Source organism: Salvelinus fontinalis, chromosome 35 (genome assembly GCF_029448725.1).
Source record: "Salvelinus fontinalis isolate EN_2023a chromosome 35, ASM2944872v1, whole genome shotgun sequence".
Taxonomy (NCBI): Eukaryota; Metazoa; Chordata; class Actinopteri; order Salmoniformes; family Salmonidae; genus Salvelinus; species Salvelinus fontinalis.
In genome coordinates this window covers 7242987-7263028 of record NC_074699.1, presented here as the reverse complement: position 1 = coordinate 7263028, position 20042 = coordinate 7242987, and the positions used below count along the sequence as shown (strand labels likewise).

Sequence of the window (20042 nt, the reverse complement as noted above, 5' to 3'; positions counted from 1 at the left end):
AGGAACAAGCCAAACCAGAACCTGCAAAAAAAGGTACAGATAGGATGTTTTTTTCTGGCTTCAAAATGTATAATGGCGTTATTCTTGAGATTCATGTTGTGTCTTGTCCAATGATTGTTTTAGACCGCGAAGTTCCCAAAGAACAGACCAAAGCAGCTACATCAAAGAAAGGTGCAAAGTTTTCTTTGTGTACCACAGAACCCGTTTTCACATTACTGAGCCAAGCCAACCTACAGTATATCGGGCTAGCATAGTTACGCATCAACCGAAGCTGCTCGAATTGTGCTGTAAAGGACAATGTGAATAGAAAATATCTAAACAAGCACAGTTCAGTTTGGCTTGGCCCAATAGTCTGAATCAGGTAAAACTGTGTTGTATGATAGAAGGTATGGTTTATAAAATGAAACAAATCTGATTTAGATGCTGAAGCAAAAAAAAAGGCCAAATTAGCCCCAGAAAGAAAGGTACGAAATTATTTTTTAATAGTTAATTCTCGACTTTTCAAATAATAAGTAGGCAGCCTATGGGGCGGCAGCGTAGCCTAGTGGTTAGAGCGTTGGACTAGTAACTGAAAGGTTGCAATTTTGAATCCCTGACCTGACAAGGTACAAATCTGTCGTTCTGCCCCTGACCAAGGCAGTAACCTCTACCGCTTCTCTCTCCCGGATCCGGGATCCTCCTCATCAAAAAAGCTGACTAGCATAGCCTAGCCTAACGGGACAGGGATATCATATAATATAATTTTCATGAAATCACAAGTCCAATACAGCAAATGAAAGATAAACATCTTGTGAATCCAGCCATCATTTCCGATTTTTAAATGTTTTACAGCGAAAACACAATATGTATTTCTATTAGCTAACCACAATAGCCAAACACACAACCGCATATTTTCACCATGTTTCCACCGCATAGGTAGCTTTCACAAAACCGACTAAATAGAGATAAAATTAGTCACTAACCAAGAAACAACTTCATCAGATGACAGTCTTATAACATGTTATACAATACATTTATGTTTTGTTCGAAAATGTGCATACTTGAGGTATATATCATAGTTTTACATTGCAGCTACCATCAACAATAGCACCAAATCAGCCAGAATAATTACAGAGAGCAACGTGAAATACATAAATACTCATCATAAAACATTTATGAAAAATACATGGTGTACAGCAAATGAAAGATAACCATCTTGTGAATCCAGCCAATATTTCCAATGTTTTAAGTGTTTTACAGCGAAAACACAATATAGAAGTATATTAGCTTACCACAATAGCCAAACACACAAACGCATTTATTCACCGCAAAGGTAGCTTTCGCAAAAACCAGCAAAAGATATAAAATTAATCACTAACCTTTGGACAACTTCATCAGATGACTGTCTTATAACATCATGTTATACAATACAATTATGTTTTGTTCGAAAATTTGCATATTTATAGCTACAAATCCTGGTTATACATTGTGAATACGTAGCATCGATTCACCAGAATCTCCGGAGATATTTTGGACACTCACCTAATCTGACCAAAGAACTCATCAAAAACTTTACATAAAAATACTTGTTGTATGGCAAATGAAAGATACACTGGTTCTTAATGCAACCGCTGTGTTAGATTTTTAAAAATAACTTTACCATAACATACAGCTTGCGTTATTGCGAGACAGCGCTCACCAAAACGGCGGAGAATAGGACTCAACATTTTACACAGAAATACGAAATAACATCATACATTTTTACTTACTTTGCTGAGCTCCCATCAGAATGTTGTACAAGGAGTCCTTGGTCCAGAATAAATCATTGTTTGGTTTTAGAATGTCCATTTCTTCTGTCGAATTCGTGCCACAATGCTAGCCAAGGTTGCTAACATTCCCATCCTCTCTTGACGCAAATAACGGAAAACTCAAAAACTCCCAATAAACGATGGATAAACTGATAAAACTCGGTTGAAAAAACCTACTTTATGATGTTATTATCACATGTATCAAATAAAATCAGAGCCGGAGATATTTGCAGTGTAAACCGAACGCTTTTCAGAACACAATGTCGAGCTCCGCCGCGCGCCTGAGAAAACAAAGAAAATTCCAGACCTGTCACTCCAAAAGCTCTCATTCGACCTCAGATCAAGCTAGACCCCCTTCCACCTTCCACTGCCTGTTGACATCTAGTGGAAGGCGTATGAAGTGCATGCATATCGATAAATAAAAGCCAGTTGAATAGGCAGGCCCTGAAACAGAACCTCGTTTTCAGATTTTTCACTTCCTCGATAGAAGTTTGTTGCAAAATTAGTTCTGTTTTACTCACAGATATAATTCAAACAGTTTTAGAAACTTGAGAGTGTTTTCTATCCAATAGTAATAATAATATGCATATTGTATGATCTAGAAAAGAGTAAGAGGCTGTTTCATTTGGGCACGATTTTTTCCAAAGTGAAAACAGCGCCCCCGTATTGACAAGAAGTTTTAACCCACTGTTCCTAGGCCATCATTGAAAATAAGAATTTGTTCTAAACTGACTTGCCTAGTTAAATAAAGGTAAAAAAGTGTCCATTTTATGCTATTTATAAAACATTCTATCAAGATCTTATTGTAAGGACTGTTTTATGTGAACTTAGAAGCTGAAGTTTCCAAAGAAAAAGCCAAAGCAACTCCTACAAATGAAGGTAACAGAATGTATTGACTTTCCACCACAAAATTGATATTAAAGACAGTACATAATCATAGAGAAAAATGTTTATCTTGCTATATTCATAGAGAAACACATTTATGATGTATTTGATTCAGATGTCGCAGTTATTAAAGAAAAGGTGAAATCAGCCCCTGCAAAGAAAGGTAAAAATGATTTCAAATCTGTGGTTAATATGTAATTTGATAGAGCTTGATAGAGGCTGAAAGTCACTATTTTACTTAGAAGCTGAATTTACCAGTGAGAAGACCAAACCAGCTCTTGCAAAGAAATAAAGAAATGGCCCAATTCTTTAGATTCATTTTGTGTCTTCTCCAATGATTGTTTTAGAAGCTGAAGTTCACAAAGAAAAAGCCAAAGCAGCTTCATCAAAGAAAGGTATGGATAACTTTTTTCTTTAGACTTGAAACAAAAAACGCTAGTCTTACTGTAAATAGATGTCTGCCACAGAGTGTACTTAATTTCTCTCTCAACCAATTACTCAGTATGGGTTTGAATCAATTGCAGTCTGAACATTTACTGTATATGTTATCATTCTTGTTTGATTAGAGTCCAAGGAAACTAAGGAACCAGCCAAACCAGAACCTGCAAAAAAAGGTACAGATAGGATGTTTTTTTCTGGCTTCAAAATGTATAATGGCGTTATTCTTGAGATTCATGTTGTGTCTTGTCCAATGATTGTTTTAGACAGTGACGTTCCCAAAGAACAGACCAAAGCAGCTACATCAAAGAAAGGTGCAAAGTATTCTTTGTGTACCACAGAACCCGTTTTCACATTACTGAGCCAAGCCAACCTACAGTATACTGGGCTGGCATAGTTACGCATCAACCGAAGCTGCTCGAATTGTGCTGGAAAGGATAATGTGAATAGAAAATATCTAAAAGAGCACAGTTCAGTTTGGCTTGGCCTGATAGTCTGAATCAGGTAAGACTGTGTTGTATGATAGAAGGTACAGTTTATAAAATAAAACAAATCTGATTTAGATGCTGAAGCAAAAGAAAAGGCCAAATTAGCCCCAGAAAAGAAAGGTACAAAACGATTTTTGAATTGTTTATTCTCCACTTATTCAAATAATAAGTAGGCAACCTATGGGGCGGCAGCGGAGCCTAGTGGTTAGAGCATTGGACTAGTAACTGAAAGGTTGCAAGTTTGAATCCCTGAGCTGACAAGGTAAATATCTGTCGTTCTGCCCCTGAACAAGGCAGTTAACCCACTGTTCCTAGGCCGTCATTGAAAATAAGAATTTGTTCTAAACTGACTTGCCTAGTTAAATAAAGGTAAAAAAGTGTCCATTTTATGCTATTTATAAAACATTCTATCGAGATCTTATTGTAAGGACTGTTTTATGTGAACTTAGAAGCTGAAGTTTCCAAAGAAAAAGCCAAACCAACTCCTGCAAATGAAGGTAACAGAATGTATTGACTTTCCACCACAAAATTGATATTAAAGACAGTACATAATCATAGAGAAAAATGTTTGTCTTGCTATATTCATAGAGAAACACATTTATGATGTATTTGATTCAGATGTCGCAGTTATTAAAGAAAAGGTGAAATCAGCCCCTGCAAAGAAAGGTAAAAATGATTTCAAATCTGTGGTTAATATGTAATTTGATAGTGCTTGATAGAGGCTGAAAGTCACTATTTTACGTAGAAGTTGAATTTACCAGTGAGAAGACCAAACCAGCTCTTGCAAAGAAATAAAGAAATGGCCCAATTCTTTAGATTCATTTTGTGTCTTCTCCAATGATTGTTTTAGAAGCTGAAGTTCACAAAGAAAAAGCCAAAGCAGCTTCATCAAAGAAAGGTATGGATAACTTTTTTCTTTAGACTTGAAACAAAAAACGCTAGTCTTACTGTAAATAGATGTCTGCCACAGAGTGTACTTTATTTCTCTCTCAACCAATTACTCATTATGGGTTTGAATCAATTGCAGTCTGAACATTTACTGTATATGTTATCATTCTTGTTTGATTAGAGTCCAAGGAAACTAAGGAACCAGCCAAACCAGAACCTGCAAAAAAAGGTACAGATAGGATGTTTTTTTCTGGCTTCAAAATGTATAATGGCGTTATTCTTGAGATTCATGTTGTGTCTTGTCCAATGATTGTTTTAGACCGTGAAGTTCCCAAAGAACAGACCAAAGCAGCTACATCAAAGAAAGGTGCAAAGTATTCTTTGTGTACCACAGAACCCGTTTTCACATTACTGAGCCAAGTCAACCTACAGTATACTGGGCTGGCATAGTTAAGCATCAAACATGGCTGCTCGAATTGTGCTGGAAAGGATAATGTGAATAGAAAATATCTAAACAAGCACAATTCAGTTTGGCTTGGCCTGATAGTCTGAATCAGGTAAGACTGTGTTGTATGATAGAAGGTACAGTATATAAAATAAAACAAATCTGATTTAGATGCTGAAGCAAAAGAAAAGGCCAAATTAGCCCCAGAAAAGAAAGGTACAAAATGATTTTTGAATTGTTTATTCTCCACTTATTCAAATAATAAGTAGGCAGCCTATGGGGCGGCAGCGGAGCCTAGTGGTTAGAGCATTGGACTAGTAACTGAAAGGTTGCAAGTTTGAATCCCTGAGCTGACAAGGTAAATATCTGTCGTTCTGCCCCTGAACAAGGCAGTTAACCCACTGTTCCTAGGCCGTCATTGAAAATAAGAATTTGTTCTAAACTGACTTGCCTAGTTAAATAAAGGTAAAAAAGTGTCCATTTTATGCTATTTATAAAACATTCTATCAAGATCTTATTGTAAGGACTGTTTTATGTGAACTTAGAAGCTGAAGTTTCCAAAGAAAAAGCCAAACCAACTCCTGCAAATGAAGGTAACAGAATGTATTGACTTTCCACCACAAAATTGATAATAAAGACAGTACATAATCATAGAGAAAATGTTTGTCTTGCTATATTCATAGAGAAACACATTTATGATGTATTTGATTCAGATGTCGCAGTTATTAAAGAAAAGGTGAAATCAGCCCCTGCAAAGAAAGGTAAAAATGATTTCAAATCTGTGGTTAATATGTAATTTGATAGAGCTTGATAGAGGCTGAAAGTCACTATTTTACGTAGAAGTTGAATTTACCAGTGAGAAGACCAAACCAGCTCTTGCAAAGAAATAAAGAAATGGCCCAATTCTTTAGATTCATTTTGTGTCTTCTCCAATGATTGTTTTAGAAGCTGAAGTTCACAAAGAAAAAGCCAAAGCAGCTTCATCAAAGAAAGGTATGGATAACTTTTTTCTTTAGACTTGAAACAAAAAACGCTAGTCTTACTGTAAATAGATGTCTGCCACAGAGTGTACTTTATTTCTCTCTCAACCAATTACTCATTATGGGTTTGAATCATTTGCAGTCTGAACATTTACTGTATATGTTATCATTCTTGTTTGATTAGAGTCCAAGGAAACTAAGGAACCAGCCAAACCAGAACCTGCAAAAAAAGGTACAGATAGGATGTTTTTTTCTGGCTTCAAAATGTATAATGGCGTTATTCTTGAGATTCATGTTGTGTCTTGTCCAATGATTGTTTTAGACAGTGAAGTTCCCAAAGAACAGACCAAAGCAGCTACATCAAAGAAAGGTGCAAAGTATTCTTTGTGTACCACAGAACCCTTTTTCACATTACTGAGCCAAGCCAACCTACAGTATACTGGGCTGGCATAGTTACGCATCAACCGAAGCTGCTCGAATTGTGCTGGAAAGGATAATGTGAATAGAAAATATCTAAATGAGCACAGTTCAGTTTGGCTTGGCCTGATAGTCTGAATCAGGTAAGACTGTGTTGTATGATAGAAGGTACAGTTTATTAAATCATTTGTTTCTGATTTAGATGCCGAAGCAAAAGAAAAGGGCAAACTAGCTCCAGAAAAGAAAGGTATGAAATTATTTTTGAATTGTTAATTTTGCATTTATTCAAATAATAAGTTGGCAGGCCTATGTTTCGGTTTTATGCAATTTATGAAACATTCTATCAAGATCTTATTGTAAAGACTGTTGTACAGTATGTGAATTTACAAGCTGAAGTTTCCAAAGACAGAGCCAAAGTAACTCCTTCAAATGAAGATAACAGAATGTATTGATTTTTAACACCACCAATATAATATTACCGACAGTACATGATCGCAGAGAAACATTTTTCTCTTGCTATATTCATAGAGAAACACAATTATGTTACATTTGATTCAGATGCTGCAGTTATTAAAGAAAAGGTCAAATCAGCCCCTGCAAAGAAAGGTAAGAATGTGGTTAGTATGTAATTAGTAATTTGTTATAACATTTGTTTGCGTTTATTTTATTCACTGCATATTTTTTGTTCCTTTCATTGTTTATAATCTGTTCTAAATTTGACAAATCTAAAATCAGAGTTATGAATTGAAAATGCACCCACTACTGTAAACAGTTCTGGATAAGAGTGTCTGTTAAATTACATAAGTTGTAAATGTAATATAACGATTGAGGTGAAAACCACCCTTACAAATGATCTAATTTCAATATAAATATGTATTTTCTCTTTGCACACGAATGTTACAATAATTGCAATAATGTTGCAATAATTGCAATAATGTTTGTTTCTTGTTAGTGCAGGCTTGATAAGCAGTATATTACATTTAAGAACACACATATACTATACAATCATTTATTGTATTTTAAATATCAGATTATACAATACTCCCAATTAAATAATCTTATACTGCATGTATGTCCTTATCAACATTTGAAATAGATGCTGATGTTGTTAAAGAAAAGACTAGACCAGTGCCTGCAAAGAAGGTGAAAACTGTAAAAGACAAGGCAAAACCAGCACTAGCCAAGAAAGGTATTGAAGCAATGTTTTTTTAAATTGGTTTTACATCTAAAATACAGTACATATTTACTATGAATTAGTACATTTGTGCTATTATGCTTTAATTTGACCTGCCAGTCTTTCATCTTAAATGTTTTTTATTTTATTCAGAGGCTGAAGTTGCCAAAGAAAAGTCCAAACCAGCACCTGCAAAGAAAGGTACTGGTGTATTACAGTACTTCACTACAGTAGTTTTTAGACTGAGTAGAATAGGGGGGTCAAAGATATGGCCGGCCTCCTGTGAAATCATCCTGTGCAACCAATGTTGTTTTAAATTTAAGTATTGTATTCTTCCTAATATTTAAAAATCATCTAAACATGTTATTTCTGTAGAAAAGAGCTGGATTCAGCTACTAAGGTAAAATTAACGAAACAACCCCAAGTGTACTAGAAACATCAAACTGGCACATATTGTCTAACATTATTCTTGTCCTCCATTCTCAAGTATCAGAACCTGAACGTTCAAAAGAGAAAACAAAAGCAGCTCATGTCAAGAGAGATGTACAGTGCCTTGCAAAAGTATTAATTCCCCTTGGCGTTTTTCCTATTTTGTTGCATTACAACCTGTAATTTAAATTGATTTTTATTTGTATTTCATGTAATGGACATATACAAAATAGTCCAAATTTGGTGAAGTGAAATGTAAAAAAAACCCGGAAAAGTGGTGCATGTGTAACGGTTTTCCTCCTCCTCTTCGTCCGAAGAGGAGGAGTAGGGATTCAACCAAAACGCAGCGTTGTGATACGACATGAATGTTTATTGAAACAAGACGAAAACTAAACAAACTTGAGTATTTACAAAATAACCAAAACCGAGGTAGACAGACCTGAACATGGAACTTACATAAAAACACGAAGAACACACGAACAGGAACAGACTACATCAAACGAACGAACAAACGAAACAGTCCCGTGTGGTGCGCAGACACAGACACGGAAGATAATCACCCACAAACAAACAGTGTGAACAGCCAACCTATATATGGTTCTCAATCAGAGGAAAACGTCAAACACCTGTCCCTGATTGAGAACCATATAAGGCTAATTACAAGTGACCTAAACATAGAAACACAAAACATAGAATGCCCACCCCAACTCACGCCCTGACCAACTAAACACATACAAAAATAACATAAAACAGGTCAGGAACGTGATAGCATGCATATGTATCCACCCCCTTTGCTATGAAGCCCCTAAATAAGATCTAGTCCAGACAATTACCTTCAGAAGTCACATAATTCGTTAAATAAAGTCCACCTGTGTGCAATCTAAGTGTCACATGATCTGTCACATGATCTCAGTATACCTACACCTGTTCTGAAAGGCCCCAGAGTCTGCAACACCACTAAGCAAGGGGCACTACCAAGCAAGTGGCACCATGAAGACCAAGGAGCTCTCCAAACAGGTCAGGGACAAAGTTGTGTAGAAGTACAGATCAGGGTTGGGTTATGAAAAAATATACAAAACTTTAAACATCCCACGGAGTACCATTAAATCCATTATTAAAAACTGGAAAGAATATGGCACCACAACAATCCTGCAAAGAGAGGCATTAATCAGAGGCAACAAAGAGACCATAGATAACCCTGAAGGAGCTGCAAAGCTCCAAAGCAGAGATTGGACTGTCTGTCCATAGGACCACTTTAAGCGTACACTCCACAGAGCTGGGCTTTACGGAAGGGTGGCCAGAAAACAGCCATCGCTTAAAGAAAGAAATAAGCAAAAACTTTTGGTGTTCACCAAAAGGCATGTGGGTGACTCCCCAAACATATGGAAGAAGGTACTCTGGTCAGATGAGACTAAAATGTTGCTTTTTGGCCATCAAGGAAAACGTTATGTCTGGCGCAAACCCAACACCTCTCATCACCCTAAGAACATCATCCCCACAGTGAAGCATGGTGGTGGCAGCATCATGCTTTGGGGATGTTTTTCATCGTCAGGGACTGGGAAACTGGTCAGAATTGCGCTAAATACAGGGAAATTCTTGAGGGAAACCTGTTTCAGTCTCCCAGAGATTTGAGACTGGGACGGAGGTTCACCTTCCAGCAGGACAATGACCCTAAGCAAACTACTAAAGCAACACTCGAGTGGTTTAAGGGGAACCATTTAAATGTCTTAGAATGGCCTAGTCAAAGCCCAGACCTCAATCCAATTGAGAATCTGTGGTATGACTTAACGATTGCTGTACACCAGCGGAACCCATCCAACTTGAAGGAGCTAGAGTTGTTTTGCCTTGAAGAATGGGCAAAAATCTCAGTGGCTAGATGTGCCAAGCTTATGGAGACATAACCAAAGAGTCTTGCAGCTGTAATTGCTGAAAAAGGTGGCTCTACAAAGTATTGACTTTGGGGGTTGAATAGTTATGCACGCTCAAGTTCAGTTATGTTTTATTGTTTGTTTCACAATAAAAATATTTTGTATCTTCAAAGTGGTTGGCATGTTGTGTAAATCAAATCATACAAACCACCAAAACCCCCAAAATACATTTTAATTCCAGGTTGAAAGGCAACAAAATAGGAAAAATGCCAAGTTGGTGAATACTTTCGAAAGTCACTGTACATTGTATTATGTTGTCCTTTTACTCCATCTGGGGGTTTCAGACAGTAAACCTTAATCTAACCTCTTTGGTAACTGAGTATATGTTTTATAGAATCTGAAAAAAAATAGACCAGATCCGTCATCATAAAGGAAGTGTCACGTCCGTCGTTAGAATGAGAACAAGGCGCAGCGTTGTATGCGTACATTCTCTTTTAATGAATGAACACCGAACAAACCAACAAAAATAACAAACGAAACGTGAAGCTATACAAAATAGTGCTGACAGGCAACTACACATAGTCAAGATCCCACCAACACAAATGAGGAAATGGCTACCTAAATATGATCCCCAATCAGAGACAACGATAAACAGCTGCCTCTGATTGGGAACCATATCAGGCCACCATAGACATACAAAAACACCTAGATGACCCAGCCAAGTCACTATCACGCCCCAACCAACACAGAGAAAAAACAGCTTACTATGGTCAGGGCGTGACAGGGAGGTATGGCTGTAAAATCCATCTAATTTCCAACAAGTGTAATATATTTGTGGAATTAGTCGGAGGTAGTTTAATATTTGCTATGAAAAATACTTTGACCATTTTTTATTGCTTTGAACAGACTAAGTGGTGTTTTTACAAGAATATGTCCTAAAACCATTTATAGCCTTACTTTGGTTTAGTCAATTATATACTAAGTGCATTAATTCCGTTAACTGGGAATTCCAATTGTACCGTGGGAGTCAAACCCACGACCACTACTACGCTGTATCAACTAAGCCACATGGGACTTAGTATTATGAAATATTATGAAGTGTTATTGCTTAATAAACATCCATAAATACAGTTACGGTCAAACTTTTGGACACACCTACACATTCCAGGGTTTTTCTTTATTTTCTACATTGTAGAATAATAAGGAAGACATCAAAACTATGAAATAACACATATGGAATCATGGAGTAACCAGAAAAGTGTTAAACAAATCCCAAAAATATTTAGGATTCTTTAAAGTAGGCACCCTTTGCCTTGATGACAGCTTTGCACACTCTTGGCATTCTCAAATCAAATCAAATGTTATTGGTCACATAAACATGGTTAGCAGATGTTATTGCGAGTGTAGCGAAATGCTTCTCGATCTGACAGTGCAGCAGTATCTAACAGGTAATATCTAACAATTCCACAACAAAACCTAATATCTAAAAAAAATCCACAACAAAACCTATAACACAATATCTACTAAAGGATTGGGATGAGATTATATAAGTATAACATATATGGATGAGCAGTGACTGAGCGGCTAAGATGCAATAGATAGTAAAGAATAGATAGTGAAGGATACAGTATATACGTGAGATGAGTAATGAGAGATATGTAAACATTCTTAAAGTGGCATTACTAAGTGACTAGTGTTCCATTTATTAAAGTGGCCAATGATATCAAGTCTGTAGGCACGCAGCCACCTTTCTGTGCTAGTGGCGGCTGTTTAACAATCTGATGGCATTGCGATAGAAGCTGTTTTTCAATCTTTCTGTCCCAGCTCTGATGCAACTGTACTGGCCTCGCCTTCTGGATGGAAGCAGGGTGAACAGATAGTGGCTCGGGTGATTATTGTCCTTGATTATCTTTTCTGCCTTCCTGTGACATCGTGTGTTGTAGGTGTCCTGGAGGGCAGGTAGTTTGCCCCCGGTGATGCGTTGTGCAGACTAGAGAGCTCTGTGGTTGTGGGTGGTGCAGTTGCTGTACCAGGCGGTGATACAGCCTGAGAGGATGCTCTCAATTGTGTACCTGTAAAAGTTAGTGAGGGTTTTTGGTGACAAGCCACATTTTTTCAGCCTCCTGAGGTTGAAGAGGAGCTGTTGAGCCTTCTTCACAACGCTGTATGTGTGTGTTTCAGTTTGTCGGTGATATGTACACCGAGGAACTTAAAACTTTACACTTTCTCCACTGCTGTCCCGTCGATGTGGATAGGGGGGTGCTCCCTCTGCTGTTTCCTGAAGTCCACAATCATCTCTTTTGTTTTGCTGACATTGAGTGAGAGGTTAGTTTCCTGACACCACACTCCCACCACACTCCTACACTCCTATCCTATCCTATCCTCACCTCCTCCCTGTAGTATGTCTCGTCGTTGTTGATAATCAAGCCTAGCACTGTAGTGTCGTCTGCGAACTTGATGATTGAGTTGGAGGCGTGCATGGCCACACAGTCGTGGGTGAACAGGGAGTACAGGAGGGCTGAGAACGCACCCTTGTGGGGCCCCAGTGTTGAGGATCAGCGGAGTGGAGATGGTGTTTCCTATGTTCACCACCTGGGGTTGCCCGTCAGGAAGTCCAGGACCCAGTTGCACAGGGTGTGGTCGAGTCCCAGGGTCTCAAGCTTAATGAGGAGTTTGGAGGGTACTATGGTGTTGAATGCTGAGCTGTAGTCAATGAACAGCATTCTTACATAGGTATTCCTCTTGTCCAGATGAGATAGGGCAGTGTGCAGTGTGATGGCAATTGCATCGTCTGTGGACCTATTGGGGCTGTAAGCAAATTGGAGTGGGTCTGGCCTCCCGGGTGGCACAGTGGTCTAGAGCACTGCATCGCAGTGCTAGCTGCGCCACCAGAGTCTCTGGGTTCGCGCCCATGCTCTGTCGCAGCCGGCCGCGACCGGGAGGTCCGTGGGGCGACGCACAATTGGCATAGCGTCGTCCGTGTTAGGGAGGGTTTGGCCGGTAGGGATATCCTTGTCTCATCGCGCTCCAGCGACTCCTGTGGCGGGCCGGGCGCAGTGCGCGCTAACCAAGGGGGCCAGGTACACGGTGTTTCCTCCGACACATTGGTGCGGCTGGCTTCCGGGTTGGAGGTGCGCTGTGTTAAAGAAGCAGTGCGGCTTGGTTGGGTTGTGCTTCGGAGGACGCATGGCTTTCGACCTTCGTCTCTCCCGAGCCCGTACGGGAGTTGTAGCGATGAGACAAGATAGTAATTACTAGCAATTGGATACCACGAAAATTGGGGAGAAAATGGGAGAAAAAAATAAATAAAAATTGGAGTGGGTCTAGGGTAACAGGTAGGGTGGAGGTGATATGATCCTTGACTAGTCTCTCAACCAGCTTCATGGGGAATGCTTTTCCAACAGTCTTGAAGGACTTCCCAAATATAATGAGCACTTGTTGGCTACTTTTCCTTCACTCTGCGGTCCAACTCATCCCAAACCATCTCCATTAGGTTGAGGTCGGGTGATTGTGGAGGCCAGGTCATCTGATGCAGCACTCCATCACTCCCCTTCTTGGTCAAATAACCCTTACACAGCCTGGAGGTGTGTTGGGTCATTGTCCTGTTGAAAAAAAATCATAGTCCCACTATGTGGTCCCACCAGACGGGATGGAGTAACGCTGCAGAATCCTGTGGTAGCCATGCTGGTTAAGTGTGCCTTGAATTCTAAATAAATCCCTGAGTGTCACCAGCAAAGCACCCCCACTCCATCACACCTCCTTTAATTTTATTTCACCTTTATTTAACTAGGTATGCTAGTTGAGAACAAGTTCTCATTTACAACTGCAACCTGGCTAAGATAAAGCAAAGCAGTGTGACAAAAACAACAATCAATCAAATGTATTTATAAAGCCCTTCTTACATCAGCTGATGTCACAAAGTGCTGCACATAAACCCAGCCTAAAACCCCAAACAGCAAGCAATGCAGGTGTAGAAGCACGGTGGCTAGGAAAAACTCCCTAGAAAGGCCAGAATTGAAATTTTCCAGATTGACTGACCTTCATGTCTTAAAGTAATGATGGACTGTCGTTTCTCTTTGTTTATTTGGGCTCCCGAGTGGCGCAGTGATCTAAGGCGCTGCATCTCAGTGCTAGAGGTGTCACTACAGAACATGGTTTGATTCCAAGCTGTATCACAACCGTCCCATAGGGTGGCGCACAATTGGCCCAGCTTCGTCCGGGTTAGGGTTTGACCGCGGTAGGCTGTTATTGTTAAATAAGAATTAGTTCTTCACTCACTTGCGTAGTTAAATAAAGGTTAAATATTTTTGGGGTTTTGTTCTTAATATGGACTTGGTATTTTACCAGATAAGGGTGGTATACAGAAGATAGCCCTGCCTTGTCACAGCACAACTGATTGGCTCAAACGCATTAAGAAGGAAATAAATTCCACAAATTAACTTTTAACAAGGCACACCTGTTAATTAAAATGCATTCCAGGTGTCTACCTCATGAAGCTGGTTGAGAGAATGCCAAGAGTGTGCAAAGCTGTCATCAAGGCAAAAGGTGGCTACTTTGAAGAATCTCAAATCTAAAATACATTTTGATTTGTTTAACACTTTTTTGGTTACTGCATGATTCCATCCGTGTTATTTCATAGATTTGATCTATTCACTACTATTCTGCAATGTAGAAAATAGTACAAATTAAGAAAAACCCTTGATTGAGTAGGTGTGTCCAAACTTTTGACTGGTACATGATATATATAACTGGGATCCTAATACAATTCTAAATATAATACATTCCAATTCAAACAGTCCAAACTGTATTTTTTCAATTACCATTCCAATTTTTATTTAGTTCCATAACTTGAAGATTTTTGAAATTCGAATTTAATTTAACTTAAATGATTGGATTTTAACCCAATTCTTTTTTTGTCATAAAAATGTGATTCCTTCTTGATTCTTTTTTGTTTTTTAATACCTGAAGTTCCTAAAGAAGAGAATTTCAAGTCAACACCAGTAAAGAAAGGTAAAGCAATGCAAAGATATTGGAGTTGTTCATTTACTGTAATAAATAAGGTATACTAAATTGTTTTATTTGTTTAGAACTTGTTACACCACTGGGGAAAACACGACCAAACATTGGAATCAAAGGTAGTAACGTCCCCCATTTTTTTATTGTTCTTTTTACACTGAATGTTTTCATACTTTGGGAAGTGAAGCCATTGTTAGATTGTATTTGAATTAATACATAAATCAACTTTGAGATAACAGGGTTAATACAAATGGACACCTTTTCACTACCTTGATTTTCATCCTAACACTTGAAAGATTCTGATGTTGATTTTAAATGGTCTTTTTTTGACAGAACCTGAAGTCAGTCGCAGAAATCACAGTCACACAAATGCTTCTCTTACAAAGGAGAGCGTTAAAGTTGTACTTGTGAAGAAAGGTAAGTGGCATCACTTAAACATAGTATCCATGTTTATGCCCACTGTATTCATTATGTTAAACGTTTATCCTTCCGACTGAAATGACCTAAAACACATCTTAATGTTTCTGTTTTTTTTAGACCTTGCAGTGAACAATGATAAGGCAAAACCAACAATATTTATACACCGAATATAAAGATTATTTGATTTTCGGATTTTCTTTAAAAAAATCAGAGCCAGAGAGATTCTTGCAATTTTTATATCATATTTTTTTTTGTTGCAATACGTGTTTAACATGATTTTTTAATGACTACCTCATCTCTGTACCCCACACATATAATTATCTGTAAAGTCCCTCATTCGAGCAATGAATTTCAAACACAGATTCAACCACAAAGACTAGGGATGTTTGCCAATGCCTCACAAAAAAGGGCACCTATTGGTAGATGGGTAAAAATAAAATAAAAAGCAGACATTGAATATCCATTTGAGCATGGTGAAGTTATTAATTACACTTTGGATGTTGTGTCAATACAGCCAGTAACTACAAATATATAGGCGTCCTTCCTAACTCAGTAGCCGGAGAGGAAGGAAACAACTCAGGGATTTCACCATGAGGGCAATGGGGATTTTCAAACGTTACAGAGATTAATATCTGTAACTGGCTGTGATAGGAAAAATCGAAGAGAAAGGATCAACAACATTGAAGGCACTAAAGTAAAACTGCAAAAAATGTGGCAAAGAAATTAACTTTATGTTCTGAGTTCAAAGCGTTATGTTTGTGGCAAAACTTTTTTGGTTACTGCATGATTCCATGTGTGTTATTTCATAGATTTGATGTCTTCACTACTATTCTGCAATGTAGAAAATAGTAAAATTAAGAAAAACCCTTGAATGAGTAGGTGTGTCCAAACTTTTGACTGGTACATGATATATATAACTGGGATCCTAATAAAATTCTAAATATAATACATTCCAATTCAAACAGTCCAAACTGTATTTTTTCAATTACCATTCCAATTTTTATTTGGTTCCATAACTTGAAGATTTTTGAAATTCAAATTTAATTTAACTTAAATGATTGGATTTGAACCCAATTCTGCCTTATATTTATATTTTTTTGTCATAAAAATGTGATTCCTTCTTTGATTCTTTTTTGTTTTTTTAATACCTGAAGTTCCTAAAGAAGAGAATTTCAAGTCAACACCAGTAAAGAAAGGTAAAGCAATGCAACGATATTGGAGTTGTTCATTTACTGTAATAAATAAGGTATACTAAATTGTTTTATTTGTTTAGAACTTGTTACACCACTGGGGAAAGCACGACCAAACATTGGAATCAAAGGTAGTAACGTCCCCCGTTTTTTTCATTGTTCTTTTTACATTGAATATTTTCATACTTTGGGAAGTGAAGACATTGTTAGATTGTATTTGAACTAATACATAAATCAACTTTGAGATAACAGGGTTAATACAAATGGACACCTTTTCACTACCTTGATTTTCATCCTAACACTTGAAAGATTCTGATGTGGATTTTAAATGGTCTTTTTTTGACAGAACATGAAGTCAGTCGCAGAAATCACAGTCACATAAATGCTTCTCTTACAAAGGAGAGAGTTAAAGTTGTACTTGTGAAGAAAGGTAAGTGGCAACACTTAAATCAAATCAAATCAAATTTTATTTGTCACATTCACATGGTTAGCAGATGTTAATGCGAGTGTAGCGAAATGCGTGTGCTTCTAGTTCCGACAATGCAGTAATAACCAACAAGTAATCTAACCTAACAATTCCACAACTACTACCTTATACACACAAGTGTAAAGGGATAAAGAATATGTACATAAAGATATATGAATGAGTGAGGGTACAGAACGGCATAGGCAAGATGCAGTAGATGGTATAGAGTACAGTATATACATATGAGATGAGTAATGTAGGGTATGTAAACATAAAGTGGCATAGTTTAAAGTGGCTAGTGATACATGTATTACATAAAGATGGCAAGATGCAGTAGATGATATAGAGTACAGTATATACATATGAGATGAGTAATGTAGGGTATGTAAACATTATATTAAGTGGCATTGTTTAAAGTGGCTAGTGGTACATTTTTACATAATTTCCATCAATTCCCATTATTAAAGTGGCTGGAGTTGAGTCAGTATGTTGGCAGCGGCCGCTAAATGTTAGTGGTGGCTGTTTAACAGTCTGATAGCCTTGAGATAGAAGCTGTTTTTCAGTCTCTCGGTCCCTGCTTTGATGCACCTGTACTGACCTCGCCTTCTGGATGATAGCGGGGTGAACAGGCAGTGGCTTGGGTGGTTGTTGTCCTTGATGATCTTTATGGCCTTCCTGTGACATCGGGTGGTGTAGGTGTCCTGGAGCGCAGGTAGTTTGCCCCCGGTGATGCGTTGTGCAGACCTCACTACCCTCTGGAGAGCCTTACGGTTGTGGGCGGAGCAGTTGCCGTACCAGGCGGAGATACAGTCCGACAGGATGCTCTCGATTGTGCATCTGTAGAAGTTTGTGAGTGCTTTTGGTGACAAGCCGAATTTCTTCAGCCTCCTGAGGTTGAAGAGGCGCTTCTGCGCCTTCTTCACAACGCTGTCTGTGTGGGTGGACCAATTCAGTTTGTCCGTGATGTGTACACCGAGGAACTTAAAACTTTCCACCTTCTCCACTACTGTCCCGTCGATGTGGATAGGGGGGTGCTCCCTCTGCTGTTTCCTGAAGTCCACAATCATCTCCTTTGTTTTGTTGACGTTGAGTGTGAGGTTATTTTCCTGACACCACACTCCGAGGGCCCTCACCTCCTCCCTGTAGGCCCTCTCGTCGTTGTTGGTAATCAAGCCTACCACTGTAGTGTCATCCGCAAACTTGATGATTGAGTTGGAGGCGTGCATGGCCACGCAGTCGTGGGTGAACAGGGAGTACAGGAGAGGGCTCAGAACGCACCCTTGTGGGGCCCCAGTGTTGAGGATCAGCGGGGTGGAGATGTTGTTACCTACCCTCACCACCTTGGGGCGGCCCGTCAGGAAGTCCAGGACCCAGTTGCACAGGGCGGGGTTGAGACCCAGGGTCTCGAGCTTGATGACGAGTTTGGAGGGTACTATGGTGTTAAATGCTGAGCTGTAGTCGATGAACAGCATTCTCACATAGGTATTCCTCTTGTCCAGATGGGTTAGGGCAGTGTGCAGTGTGGTTGCGATTGCGTCGTCTGTGGACCTATTGGGTCGGTAAGCAAATTGGAGTGGGTCTAGGGTGTCAGGTAGGGTGGAGGTGATATGGTCCTTGACTAGTCTCTCAAAGCACTTCATGATGACGGAAGTGAGTGCTACGGGGCGGTAGTCGTTTAGCTCAGTTACCTTAGCTTTCTTGGGAACAGGAACAATGGTGTCCCTCTTGAAGCATGTGGGAACAGCAGACTGGGATAAGGATTGATTGAATATGTCCGTAAACACACCAGCTAGCTGGTCTGCGCATGCTCTGAGGACGCGGCTGGGAATGCCGTCTGGGCCTGCAGCCTTGCGAGGGTTAACACGTTTAAATGTTTTACTCACCTCGGCTGCAGTGAAGGAGAGCCCGCAGGTTTTGGTAGCGGGCCGTGTCTGTGGCACTGTATTGTCCTCAAAGCGAGCAAAAAAGTTATTTAGCCTGTCTGGGAGCAAAACATCCTGGTCCGCGACGGGGCTGGTTTTCTTTTTGTAATCCGTGATTGACTGTAGACCCTGCCACATACCTCTTGTGTCTGAGCTGTTAAATTGCGACTCTATTTTGTCTCTGTACTGGGACCTTAAACATAGTATCCTTAAATAATAACCTTAAACATAGTATCCATGTTTATGCCCACTGTATTCATTATTTTAAACTTTTATCCTTCCGACTGAAATGACCTAAAACACATCTTAATGTTTCTGTTTTGTTTAGACCTTGCAATGAACAATGATAAGGCAAAACCAACAATATGTATACACCGAATATAAAGATTTTTTGATTTTCTGATTTTCTTTTAAAAATCAGAGCCAGAGAGATTCTTACAATTTTCATATCCAAAATTCTTTACTAACCATACAAAATTCTTACATTAGTAAGTAGATTACAGTGTCTTCATAAAGTATTCACACCTCTTGACCTCTTACAGATTTTGTTGTGTTACACTGAATTTTAAAAATTGGTTAAATTGAGATTTTGTGTCACTGGCCTACAAACAATACCCCATAATGTCAAAGAGGAATTATATTTTTAGACATTTTTACAAATTAATTAAAAATGAAAAGCTGAAATGTCTTGAGTCAATAAGTATTAAACCACTTTGTTAAGGCAATCAAAAATAAGTTCAGGAGTATAAATTGGCTTAACAAGTCAAATAATAAGTTGCATGGAATCACTGTGTGCAATACGTGTTTAACATGATTTTTTAATGACTACCTCATCTCTGTACCCCACACATATAATTATCTGTAAAGTCCCTCATTCGAGCAATGAATTTCAAACACAGATTCAACCACAAAGACTAGGGATGTTTGCCAATGCCTCACAAAGAAGGGCACCTATTGGTAGATGGATAAAAATAAAATAAAAAGCAGACATTGAATATCCGTTTGAGCATGGTGAAGTTAATAATTACACTTTGGATGTTGTGTCAATACAGCCAGTAACTACAAAGATGTAGGCGTCCTTCCTAACTCAGTAGCCGGAGAGGAAGGAAACCACTCAGGGATTTCACCATGAGGGCAATGGTGATTTTCAAACGTTACAGAGATTAATATCTGTAACTGGCGGTGATAGGAAAAATCTGAGAAAGGATCAACAACATTGAAGGTAGTAA

General features: G+C 38.7%; 1 protein-coding gene across 1 annotated transcript in view; it reads left to right on the top strand.

Annotated features, from left to right (window-relative positions):
• si:ch211-266g18.10 (neurofilament heavy polypeptide) overlaps positions 1-20042 on the top strand; it is a 53354-nt gene that overhangs the window by 247 nt on the left and 33065 nt on the right. The window contains exons 2-23 of the mRNA XM_055898865.1: positions 2619-2666; positions 2788-2835; positions 3020-3067; positions 3239-3286; positions 4048-4095; positions 4217-4264; positions 4449-4496; positions 4668-4715; positions 5477-5524; positions 5645-5692; positions 5877-5924; positions 6096-6143; positions 6531-6575; positions 6887-6934; positions 7425-7517; positions 7656-7703; positions 14768-14809; positions 14887-14934; positions 15149-15232; positions 16390-16431; positions 16509-16556; positions 16772-16855. Of these exons, the coding sequence (XP_055754840.1) occupies positions 2619-2666; positions 2788-2835; positions 3020-3067; positions 3239-3286; positions 4048-4095; positions 4217-4264; positions 4449-4496; positions 4668-4715; positions 5477-5524; positions 5645-5692; positions 5877-5924; positions 6096-6143; positions 6531-6575; positions 6887-6934; positions 7425-7517; positions 7656-7703; positions 14768-14809; positions 14887-14934; positions 15149-15232; positions 16390-16431; positions 16509-16556; positions 16772-16855 (1158 nt within the window). The remainder of the gene's footprint in view (positions 1-2618; positions 2667-2787; positions 2836-3019; positions 3068-3238; positions 3287-4047; positions 4096-4216; positions 4265-4448; positions 4497-4667; positions 4716-5476; positions 5525-5644; positions 5693-5876; positions 5925-6095; positions 6144-6530; positions 6576-6886; positions 6935-7424; positions 7518-7655; positions 7704-14767; positions 14810-14886; positions 14935-15148; positions 15233-16389; positions 16432-16508; positions 16557-16771; positions 16856-20042) is intronic.